We start from the raw sequence: 13127 nt of genomic DNA on the forward strand, positions 1-13127 counted from the left end.
TGATTTCCACAACTTGATTGATTTCATTAAATTCCCTAATTCCCGATTTTGCCACTTTTCTGGTATACCATCCAGGCACTACTCAGTTCCCAATGATATAAAGCATGTCCCAACTGGTCAGCATCCAGGCACTACTCCTTTCCCAGTGATATAAAGCATGTCCCAACTGGGAAGCTGCCTGAGAATCAGGAAAGACATTTTTTTTGTTTTAGAAATGGGAAAGGCATCATGGTTTGCTACAGGAGAACACTTCCATGGAAATGACAAAATAAGAGAAAAAGGAATAAGACAAGAGTTTAAAGAAAGCATGAAAAGAATTTCATTATAGATGAAATTGCAATGATGCGATTTTAAAAGGGACAGGCAATTTTGTTTTTAAATGAACCCATTCCTATATTGGCCAAACCCCACTACATATAAATAAGAGTACACAGCTACATTTTTAATACTTTATATAAAATGGTGAAGAATATTTTGTCTTTAGATGACATATCTGTCCAGTTATAGTCAGAAGTGAATTTTCCCCAAGATTTTAAAACCTGATAAAACTACTATTTTATAAGCTTAGTTAACTCAATTGATGATAACTGAAAAACTATCCAAACAGTACTCAAATATTACAAATCAATTCACTGACTACATGCAAAGCATGTTGAGACTCATATGCATTTTGGGAGCTTAAGTCTTTTTTTTTTTTCTTTCTCAAATGAAGCCTCTTAAGCTAGGATAATTATTCTCTTCTATCCCTAAAAATGAGCTCTAATTTTAAACAGGTATTATTAAATTCCACAGAAATAGGCTTCAGATGTATTTGTTAAAACATCCCTTTATTGACTGTGCTCAGTTATTAACAATTCACATTTACTTTATCTACTGAGTGGAAGAGCATTTATTCTTTCATTAAAAAGTTAAGCCCTTAGGGCAGCAGCAGAGATGCAGAGCCTTCTTCCTATAAACAGCACTGTCCAATGAATGTGAAATGTTTCCATATTAATACAAAAAAAAGAAAAATAAATAGATTTCTTCCACCCTCCATCATCCCCTTTCCGCCAATACACTCCTCTTATTTTATAAAATGCCAACAGGTAAACAGTTCCCACACTGGTACTTTCATCAATCAGGAGAGGAAAGTCAACATTTACTTGACACCACTGAGTTCAGAACATCGTTAGGACTGTGTGAAAGTGACAAAAGGAGTATGAGGCCATGGTCATTTCCTCAGGAAGATGCCTTTTGGACAGCGAGGCTGGAAAATCATGAGGGCATTCATCAGCCTCTAGCATCTTGCTGCTCAAGTTTCTGGAGCTGTTTTTCAAGTTTGGAGATGTTTACTCGATGCATCATCAGAAACTGGCCATTCAAATGAAAGACAGGGATGTCAAATTTATACCTTTCATACCAAGCAGAGTTTTCTGGAAGTGTGATGTCCACCTCCTGTAAAATAAACTGAAATAGAGACAGACTAAAACTCTATATTTTGAGAACATGGAATGATGCAATGACTACAGTGACTACAGTGACAAACTACAGTGGCAAACTGATCCCCAGACTGGTTCTAATGCTGAGAGGTTTTTGTTGTTGTTGGTTTGTGATCTAATATTCCTGATTTCCACAACTTGATTGATTTCATTAAATTCCCTAATTCCCGATTTTGCCACTTTTCTGGTATACCATCCAGGCACTACTCAGTTCCCAATGATATAAAGCATGTCCCAACTGGTCAGCATCCAGGCACTACTCCTTTCCCAGTGATATAAAGCATGTCCCAACTGGGAAGCTGCCTGAGAATCAGGAAAGACATTTTTTTTGTTTTAGAAATGGGAAAGGCATCATGGTTTGCTACAGGAGAACACTTCCATGGAAATGACAAAATAAGAGAAAAAGGAATAAGACAAGAGTTTAAAGAAAGCATGAATATTGAACCTGCTAGTTAATTTTGACTCATATTAAGAGTCAGAGTAAAAAAAAAAAACAGTACTACTCAGAGAATAGTACTTAGGGATAATGAGTTTTATGGAAATCAGCACTAAAACCTCTCTCTGAAGAATAGAAAGAAAATTTGAATGAAAAATTATTTAATATCTTTTCCCAAAGAAAGGATCAGGGTGGATACCTTATATCACATACACTATCTATTCCATATACAAAAAGCCACACTGTACTATATTACCCTGTTTTTATAAGGCTCCAGTATTTCCTTAGCTTCATCACAAAGGGGACATGGATCCTACAGGAAGAAAAAAATAAAGCCATTAAACCCAAAGAATAGCATGAAGCCTGGCAAAAACCACAAGAAGCAAATTATACCTATTTTAAAGGACTCTTTACTACCAGGTTAATTACACTTTTATTTCCAAAATAAAACACTGCCATAGAATCTTATAAATAGCTAGTATTTCATGGTAAATGGGCTCTCAGCATTTTTTAGTTGTTTTGGTTTTTTTCCAAAATCTATCTAATAAATTTAGATGCTTACATTTGTTATACTTACATATATACATATACATACACACACATATATGTGTGTAACAAATGTAAGCATCTGAATTTATTAGATATTACATATAAATACATATATACATACCCATATACACAATACATTTAGATGCTTACATATTTTGTTATTGTCATCATCTAATTGATACCTGGGTAGATTATTTTTCACTGATCTATATAGTCCTATATCTTTGTCCTTCCTAGGTCAGGAGCACCTTCCTGGCCGGGCTGACATCACGAGAATGGCTAAAAGTCAGTTTTGAATGGGGGGCACTGAGCTTTGCCGGCCTGTTTTTCCTAATCTACTCACGGGAATAAACCCATTGAGATGGAGTTAGATAGTGAATAGCCCATCTTTAAAAAGGGGAAAAAATTTTTTTTGATGATCATTGTACCAACTCTTTAATGTTTAGTCTGTTTTCTCATTATAAGTGCCAGTTATAGGTTTTCCAGATAATTCTCCACTTGCGGAGCAAGCAAGTTTCAGTGCCTATTGTTTGTACTCTAACCGTATAATGGAGAAGTCTGTTGAGAATGCTATGAGTCATTGGCAGACTTTAAAGGCTTCTCAGTCCTTGACTCTATGAACAAGGACTAGCTATAGGTTCTCTTGCATGAGCTCAAAATAGAGTCAACATTATTGATATTTATATAAAATCTGCTTTTTAAAATAACAGGAAGAAATGAACTGTTTTATTAAAGAAAGGCCCTTCTTCCCGCTTAACTCATAGCTTGTTTTGAAATAAGGACCCAGATCTTCAAAAGGCAGTTTTCCTTCAGAAGGATCTTTCTGGCCCTAATTTCCTGGTTCAGGAAATTAGGCTCATTATTGTTACTATTAGCATCATCAATAAACAGATTATGGATGGTCTGTGACGTTTTAAGATAATCATGTTGACATTTTCTGAGAACCTTTCAAAAAGTCAACAGAGGATCTTAAAAGCAAAATAAGAACAAGCTAAATTTCAGAAGTATCAAATGTACTAACATTTTGCTTTTAAAGTAAAAAACTTTAGTAGAGTTAGATCAGGTTTTTTTTGTTGTTAAAAGCTGGTGCCGATGGAAGTCTGTGCAAATTATCACGTGTGTGTATTTTTATGAGTAAAGTTTTGTCAAAGTTTAAAGAGGTCTATGAACTGAAAAAGGATAAGACCCAGTGGTCTGGACCATTCAAACATCCTTGTCTAGGATTTTCCATGGTACCAATAGAGCATTTATTCTAGCTTCTGAATTGTAGTGAACATTTGTTGGGTTGGCTGTCAACCACTCATGCCCCTTTCTTGTAGCAAGACTGCTATGATTTTGCCTCACAGGAACTGCTCTCAGCATACTGCTGACTTCATTTCTAAACAACAAGGTTAGAACACCTGACTTAGGCCGAGGCAGTTAGGGCATCCTATCCCTTTGGCTATGAATGGTTCGGGGATCAGCCATCAGAGCCAATAGAGAGCCATGAGGCTTTTGCTGGTGTTTCTGTAGATATCCAATATATTGAGATCTGAGGCTTGGGACAACTGCAGTCATCCATGAGAAAAGGCAGAGTCAGGACAGATTTAACCCAGAGGATGCAGAGCTGAAGAGACTGGTCATGTGCTCAGTTTCAGGATGAAGCTACTCCTGAAACCAGACCAACCCATAAAATCCCTTTTTTTGTTAAAGCTACTCTGGGAAGTACTTTCTATTATTTATAACTGAAAGAGACTCAATACTGTGCTTTTTCTTTCTCTGGATTGTGAACTCCTGAAGGTGAGAGTGATATCTTATCAAATGCCTGATAACAAAGATTGAGGGTTCAGTACAAATTTTAAGGTGAATGGAAGATTAGTGTATATTTTCTATTATTATTATTATTATTTTTTACAAATGTTTACAGCTAACTTGGCTGTTGCTCAAACTGAAAAATAGTGCAGAATAGTTAGGCTGAGCACCATTAGTCTTAAGAGATTATTTTATTTTTGTGGTTAATTCTCACATGTAAAATAGTTTTATTCCATAATTTTTATGTAATATATACAACAGTATAATATATACTCATGGATATGAAAAGTAGTTTAGATTAACTCTTCTCACCAAGAAATTAATTTTTAAAAACTTATTAAACTTTATTATTAGGTAACCCATCAGATATTATCAAATTGCTAAAATGCCTGAAATCTGAAAAATCTATGAAATACAAGAGCTTTTTCATTTGAATTGCAGTATTATTCACTACAGTTAATTCTGTTACCCTGCACTTTATTTCTCTTTTGATTATAAATCACACAAAGTAATGTTAAATATCAAAAGGAAATCAATAATGCTTGTATTATAAATTTCAGGACAAAAAGCCCTTTAAAAATTTAAACTAGCTTCATGGCTTAAAACTAGTGTCACAGATAAGAAAACAAGTGTAGTCAATCATTATTATTTGTGGATTTACGAATTCACCTATTCATTAAAACTTTATTTGTAACCTCAAGATCAATAAGAATAGTGATTTTGCAAGTCATTCATAGACATTTGCATGCACAAGGCAGAGAAAATTTTGAGTCACCCAAAGTACACATTCCCCGCTGAAGTTGTGTAAGATGATGCTCTGCCTTCTCGTTTCAGCTCATACTGTAAACAAGTGTCCTTTTCATGGTCTATTTAATGCCATGTTTTTGCGTTTTTGTGCTTTTTGTTCATTTTGCTGTTTAACATGGCCCCCAAGCATAGTGCAGAAGTGCTATCTAGTGTTTCTAAGCACAAGAAAGCTGTAATAGGCCTTATGGAGGAAATACTGTGTTAGATAAGCTTTGTTCAGGCATGAGTTATAGTGCTGTTGGCTGTGAGTTCAATATTAATGAACCAACAATATATGTTAAATTAGGTGCCTTTAAACAGACACACATAAACAGGTTATGTATTGATCGACTGACAAAAATATTGTTACCAGAAACTCATAGGAATCTAACCCTGTATTTTCCCAAGGAACAATGATTCAGTATTCATTAATTCAATGTTTGTGGTGACTTTATAGAATATAACTGTCACAGATAAGAACCAAGTTTCTAAGAGATACATTTGTAAACATCATATTATAATATGATAGTTCTTTCTTTCAATGTAGGGATCATATGACTAATATATATATATATATATATATATATCAATTTTTCCTCTAATTGTGAGACAATAAAGTATCTGGGTAGGATATCTGGGTAGGAAACAGAGTTACTACTGTTGTTATTGGAACTGTAAAATTGAGCAGTTTGGAAGGAAGTTTATTTCTTAGCTTTCCTTTCAACATTTTTCTTCTTTATTAAATGTACAACTTTCTTCACCCAACAATTTTAATACTTTGTTTTTAAAGTAGTAATTTTACTTTTCACTCTACCTTTGTGAATAAGGTCAATACAGGCAGAACAGTCTTAGAGGCAGACAGATTTCTCAAGAGTAGAAAGGAGTATTTGGCAAGTTGCATGCTATTTCCTTGAAACCAGAGCATCTTAATTCTGCCAAAAGAAAAACAGACCAGTAAATTTATGTGCCCTAGACTTTGCTTTTTATAATATGAGCAGTAAGCTGCAAGCCATTGATGGAATTTGAAGGCTTCAGAATTGCTTCTTAGAGTCCAGGAGTGTCAGAGAGGACCAGATGTTTGCCTAGTCCCTACGATGCCTCCATAGTCACTGCATTCCAAACAAAACCAAATTTAGAATGGGAAAAAATGCATATTTATGGATTAGCTGTGTGCCTAATCACTTGGTTTCTGTAAGCAAACTGCATGGGTTTGTTAATTTGAATACAAAATTAAATTTCACCTGCAGATTTTGCTAGCATCCTGATGATACCCTAATATGTGGAGGTTTCCTGAGATAGTTTTTATTCACAGAAATAGCTTATCTTATTAGCAAGCATTCAACAACATCCAACCACTATCACAGTAAAGGAAACGATAAGTAAGCAGCACAACTCCCTAGATGATGGATAAGGCTATCACTCATGAGATTTATGCCCCTCTGCTGCAAGAGATGGGGAAACACAGAACTGTACATAGAGGAGCCATAGAGGAGAGTTAGGCAGAGTTAACTTGTCAGAAACAAAAAGCTCAACTCTTCAAGAAGTGTTTTAAAAGGAGATTACCATCATTTTTGAAAACACACAAATGTGCTAGTGTTTCTGCTGGAGATATTCCAATAAGAACAGTTTGATAATAGCAGTATGTCAAACACTAGGCTTTGAAGCTCCCTCATGCTGCTACTTTGTTCGACATAAGATACCCTACTTATTTCTAGTTATTCTACTGAGTCTCCAGCTTTGTCCTTAAAACTCCAAATATGATCATTTCACTTTTAAAACAAATATGTACTATTGGCTTTATCATTCAGCAATATTCCCAAGATGAATTTATTCCTGGGATTTTCATAACTTTGCTTTATTTTCTCTCTTCAACTTCATCTATCACTTTTCCCTCCCTTATCTTGAAAAGTTGCAGCCACAAAGATTCTCTTTCTCTTCCTTAAATACCCAAAGATCTTTTCTTCAGCAAGATCTCTACACTTGCTGTCCCTCTGTATGAAAAACCTTTAAGTAGCTTCTCCTCATTTGTCCTGGGTTCATGTCACCTCCTTAGAAATGCCTTGGTGATTATCTTACCAATATTGGTCAGCCCACCACTTTCCTTCCTCATACCTTGCTGTAGTTTTCTTTTATCCTTCACTATCTATTTCTTTACCTATATCTCCTTTCTACTACAATGTGAGTTCCATAAGAGCAGGTACTTATTCACCCAGTAGCCCAAGTATCTATAATTAACATAGTAGATGTTAAAATATTTGTTTGAATGTTAAAGGTTTTGAGGTGAGCCTTTCTCCCCATCTTTAGTCTCACCGTTAACTCTGATCAGATACTCAGTGTGCATAGCAGTCACTATTTGGGCATATCTCATATCATAACTAAAGGTTAGTGCTTCTCAGGGTGTCCACAAAATTTTGGGCCAGTGTGCTGCAGCTGGTCCCAATCCTTTTGCCACCACCTTGAATCTCCCTCTGCTTTGCTCCACAGCGTGATTGTATTAATTACACGCTAATCTCTACCGGTGACCGGGCTTCTCAGTGTAAGGTTAAACTCATTTCAGACAGAATGATATGACTTTAGAGAAAAACACCAACCCATATCAAACTAGAATAAAGACTATAGGACAAAGAGATTCCAATCCATGAAAGCACTTTTCTTTCCTTCACTCTTAAACCCTCACTGGATCTCCCCACTAACTAAACGATCAGGATAATGAATAAAAAAGAGATGTAATGAGAATTTTGCAAGAATCTGCTACCCAGCATTATTCCAAGGTAGAAAGTGGATCTAAACAATTTCACAATATGCTGTGCTACTCTCAACTAAGTGTTAAGCCCTGGTAAACACATTTCCCATAAATTCAGCAGAATCAACAACTCCAAATGTGGTTGGAGACAACAGCTGCTAAACATGGCTTTGTCTACACAGGATATAAATGAGGGGGGAAAGTAGAATGTTAGCTATGTTTATGCTAGGTAGATATTTCTGCATTGTTGGTTTTGGGACAGCCCTAGGCCAATAGTAGCACACCCTCCTAGGGGATGGAGTTAAAGAAGCTGTACTATATGGAGGAGAAAGAAAATTAAAAATGAGTTTTGTTAGAGTAGAGGTAGAAAGACAGCTCTTGGAAATGAGAAGGATCAGGCCATCTATGACCGTGATGTAAGACGACAAGTAGGACAGTGAACTGCAGCTACATGCCTTTGATGGAAAGATTTAAGATTTAAGATTTATTGATGTCTGGCTGGTAAGGAAAGGAAAACATTGCTTTTACCTAGCTGAGTTGAGACTGAGGTGTGAAGGCTTTAAAAAAATATTCACATTCACAATGGAAATCTGCTTTAGTATTTCCAACATGACAAAACACAGCATGTGGTCTTGGTTGTGCCCAAGACAAATAAAGCCTGTCATGGTAAACAGAGTTGCTATTCATTCCAGATTTGCTGGATATTTGTTCAACCAACCCAGAGAGCTAAGTAGTCTTCGGCAGTGCTACAACCATTCTATTTAAAACTAGTTCTCTTTTCTACTATTAGTCTCCATTTCTACTTTGTTGCAAGTATTTTATCACTTAAACATCCCATATTCATTTACTGAGAAATGCATTAGAATTATGTAATTTTACTATCTGCATATTTCCCAAATGCCCTAAGGTACATACATTATGCCACATTGTTAAAATAACTTATTTCTTTGTATTGGAAAATTATATGAAAGTCTGATATAAAGGGAAAGTGCCATTTACCTCTTCTATGTAGAAATAAGACATTATGGCTAAAATTCTGAACACTGGAGTCCACTTAGTTCTAGAAATAAAAAGTAAAATGAAAAATGATACATTCCAATTGGAACTGTATAGTATTTTTAGAATATTTTATTAACTCTGTAAACCCTAGTACCACTGCTGTCAATGTCACGTTCACTGAATCATGCCTTCTTGAAGTAAAATCTTAATACAGGCTACTCTGTCAATGTGACATTTTCATTAGTTCTATTATTTTTTAATAGTATCTCAGCGCTATAAAAAAATATTCTGAAAGGTGGTCTCTGCCTGTTAGCTCATGACTGTGAGAGGACAACACCTTTTTGATTATGTCATTGAATTTAGTTATGGAATGCGTGTTCTTACTACACACAGACACGATTTTATCCTTTGTATTTTGTTGTATGCTTCTATGATATGAGCAAAAAGAGCTGTGTTGATAATATCAAAGAAGCACAATTGGGTCATCTTTGTCACAGACCAAAAAAAAAAAAAAGCAAAAGGCATAACACTGGATTTAGAATATGCCTAAAACTAATTCCACAGACTAACAATAAAGATGGTGACTCCTGCTGTTTCAAGTCCACTGTTGCTCAGAGGCACAGATCACCCTGAAAGAGAAAGGGAATGCTGGCTTTTCAACAAAACCAAGGCTGACTTCAGTGGTCTTTATAACAGAATCAAGCACAACATGGTGGGAGGACTGATTGGACCAATTCAGCCCTCCTTGAAGCAAGATAAGGAAGATAACTTAACTTCATAGCATTTTCTCTGCAAAGCACTGAAGGTATACCATTAAAACAACTGATTATAGTACAGCAAGAAGCCAGGGTCATTTAAGCCTTTATTAAGGATTATTCATTTCTTGCATGAGGAGCTGCCCAGGTTATGCCTGCACATCACTTACGTGGGGCTCTTGGATTCTTCAAACACTGTATGTGGCTGATTAGAAAGGAAACAACATTGTTTTTGCTTGAGTAGAGAAACTGACCTTCACTGACCAGAATTTTTATTGATACAAAGAATCCTTTGGCACACCAGATTTCCAAGTTCACATGATTCCTCATCAGTAAGCTGCAGTGTTAGTTCATGTGCAAAATCAAAAAGTCTATATAAGCCCAGATACCGCCTGAGTTATTAACAGGTAATGTTGGAGCTTCTTCACAAGAGTGTAATGTAAATTTAATGCTGAGCTGACATTAACCAAACACTATTACCATAGCTCTCACTGAACCTGTGTTCCATAAAGAGTCATTTGTGCCATGTGAGATGTTAAGTGCTCCATTTCACATTCATTACATCTAAGTATAACATTCCTATTTTTACCCAAAGAACTAGAAATTCCTATTTTTACCCAAAGAACACACAAACACATGTGCACATGTGCGCATGCCCTACTGGGAACAAACCATTATTTTAGATTACTGAAGTTTATGTAACGAGGTGAGGTTGCTCTTAGGGACTCATCTAGGTCACTGGGCTCTACCTAATCCAGGGAAACAGGGACAAGTGAATCCTTACCAGTGCTCTTATGTGCTTTTTGGTCAGTCAGCTGTATCCAAAGATCCCTCTCTCTCAAACGATTAGGAACCTAATCTGAGATCTTGGGTGTAAGTGTGGAGCCAAGCATGACAAGGAGAGGCAACATATAAGGGATACAGTCAAAGCCGAAAATTGAGCAGATACTTTGGGGTGTCAAATCCAAGGGGCTAAGCAGGACTAGAATGAGGCTATAGAATAGAATCAGGGAGTAGGGAGTAGAAGGCCCAGCTTGAAGTGGGGCCCTCAGTCACTGGCATGAGTGAGATCTCAGGTACTTTTCCAGCACCTCAGCCTCAGCAGAGTACCTGGCCAGGGGAACTGCCTAGGAGGTGGAGCCAACTCAAACAAGATGTTGTAACAAAGACCCTGAGCTAACCACTCACCTATGGGCCCACTTGTACATGGCCTTATGTTCAGCTTCATTCTTTTTTTAAATTGAGACATAACTGACATATAACATTAGTTTCAGTTGTACAACATGATTTGATATTTGTGTATATTGCAAAATGATCACCACAGCTTCATTCTGAGTATGCAGTTGGACTGCTAATTTGATCCCTCATAACTCACGAAACCAGCCTCAGGGAGTGAGAAGCGGCCTCTCACACTACACGTCCACCACACACCCTGCAGCTTCTACTTCCAGATTTCATTGCCAACAGTTTCACCACACAGGGGCCAGAGAAGCCAGTAGAGAATCAGTCCCAGAAAGGTATGACTGGTCAGAGAAGTGCCTAGAGACAAAACCCCTTTTTACTTCCCTTCACATTATTACCATGGCTGTGAGATTTCCAAGTGTCTGGCTGTTTCTATTCCTGTTTGTGCTCAATGGGTGCTACATTAATTTACATTCAACAAGCTGTTTAAAGTGTGGGCCTTGCCTATCCAGTAAGATTACAGTTTCACTGAAGGTATATATCATTTACATATCTACCCATAGTACATGCGTTCTGTCCTCATATCCCACCTCCTTCAAATTTTAAGTAAAATTAAGTAAAATTATTCTTCTTCTCTTCATCCTGCCTGGTATTTAGTTCATTTCTTCCCCTCCAGATAAAACTCTCACGTGGAGAAATCAACTTCACATGCTAGATGCAAGCAACAAGAATAGATGTACTTCATTAGATTCAGGAGAAGGGAGTTAAATTCTTAACTGAAACAATGTAAACAACAGGAGAGATTACAACAGGGACATCTAACAGACAACTTTAAATGTTATGAGAGAAAGGAAGAGAAGAGTCCTGTGGGCTGATTGGAGGTGGTTTCACAAGAGAAGGATCCTAAATCACAGAGGATTTGGGATATGTAGAAAAAAGGATTACAAAGTTGGGGTTAGACACAAAGGCACTGGGGTTAAAATGCTGTGGCCTGTTTGATGGGAGCCGCTGAAGGATTCTAAATGAGTGATGTGATAAAATCAGTGTTTTGGAAGATTGATCTGGCAGCACCATGCAGGACTGACTGCAGAGGAAAGGAAAATGGAGGTGGGAAAGGGTTAGAGGTCAATTATGACAATCTAAGTGTGGGATGAGAGCCATTCATTTATTCATTCAATAATTATCTGATATTTTCCAAGTATTAGATACTATATAAGTGCTGGGGTCAGTGGTGAACAGGAAAGCAAGGTACCTGCTTTCATAGGGTCCATAGTTTAGTGACGTTAAAGGGTCTCTTTAATATTAGATAGTATTAGTGATAAGTAGAGGGGAGGGAGTAAAACAGGGTGATGTGATGGCGACCAAGGCAGATCCTTTAAGATACTCTGAGCAGGTGTCATTTTACTGAGACTAAAGGGTGAGGACCATCTGAAGGAGGAGCATTTCAGGGACAGGGAACAGTAAGTGCAAAGGCTCTAAGGTGTGGATAACCTTGACTTATTGGAAGAACAAAAAGGACCGTGTGTTTGTAAACAAGGGGAAGAGTAGCAGGAGAAGGGGTTCAAAAATGGTCTGTCGTGGAGAGGAAAAAAATGGTGTAAATGATAGAGGCTCTGTTCATTCCTCTGGTGACCAAATCAAAGTTGTGACAGAAACGAGGAGCAGTAGCAAGGAAAATCGCCCGGGATCTTGATGAACAAGCCATACAACTAGGGAGAAATCCAACAATAGCAGAAAGTAGGACGGGGTGAGGATGCTGGCTGGTTGCCTGGTCTTCAGTGACTGAGTGAGATGGAGGCTGTGGCAGCAGCAGCGGCCGTCGCCTCTTAAAGGGGCCGCGTCCGCGAGCAGATTTTCATGGTGACAGACCTGCTCCCTCTGAGCACCAGTCCCCATTTGGCTGCGTGCAGGGACACCAGGGACATACAGGGAGTGAGGGCCAAGGCGAGAATCGCTCTGTACAGAAGTGCCAGCGGTATCCATTGTTCCCTGTTAAGCCCTCCCCGGCTCCCAGTGCGTGGACATTGCCACCATAGCCGAGAAGTCATCAAACTGGATAACAGAGGTCGCTCACCCAGAAGATTCCCTGAAAGCCCGCCTCCCCCAACTCGCGGCCCCGCCCAAGCCACATCCACGTATATCCTCAGCGAGTCAGGTGCTCCTTGCTGAGCAGTGCCAAGACTCACACTGGAGTCAGCTGGCCTCGCTTTCTGGTGTGGCCTTTTGAGGCAAGTATAAGCACAGCATATAGTTGGATTGCTTACTGAATCTTAACAGGTGGCCCTGGAGGGGTAGAGGCTTGGGATAAAGTTGGCCTGCAGCTGAACCCCTCTCAGGGCTGTGCCACTGGATACCTACTTCACAAATTTACACTAATAAGACCGGGAGACTTAGGAGCTTTGCTCAGT

At 38.0% G+C, this 13127-nt stretch overlaps 1 protein-coding gene and 1 long non-coding RNA gene across 3 annotated transcripts in view; one reads left to right on the plus strand and one right to left on the minus strand.

Annotated features, from left to right (window-relative positions):
* Positions 1-13127, plus strand: part of LOC112480629 — a 141582-nt gene that overhangs the window by 14010 nt on the left and 114445 nt on the right. The window lies entirely within an intron of this gene.
* The window catches only part of CUNH5orf63 (chromosome unknown C5orf63 homolog), a 21092-nt gene continuing 8771 nt past the window's right edge, over positions 807-13127 (minus strand). Inside the window, exons 2-4 of the mRNA XM_015590300.2 lie at positions 5855-5972; positions 2171-2227; positions 807-1446 (exon numbers count right to left, since the gene is read on the minus strand). Of these exons, the coding sequence (XP_015445786.1) occupies positions 1270-1446; positions 2171-2227; positions 5855-5965 (345 nt within the window). The 5' untranslated portion in view covers positions 5966-5972 and the 3' untranslated portion in view covers positions 807-1269. The remainder of the gene's footprint in view (positions 1447-2170; positions 2228-5854; positions 5973-13127) is intronic.

Source organism: Pteropus alecto, unplaced genomic scaffold, assembly GCF_000325575.1.
Source record: "Pteropus alecto unplaced genomic scaffold, ASM32557v1 scaffold20, whole genome shotgun sequence".
In the NCBI taxonomy this organism is placed as follows: domain Eukaryota; kingdom Metazoa; phylum Chordata; class Mammalia; order Chiroptera; family Pteropodidae; genus Pteropus; species Pteropus alecto.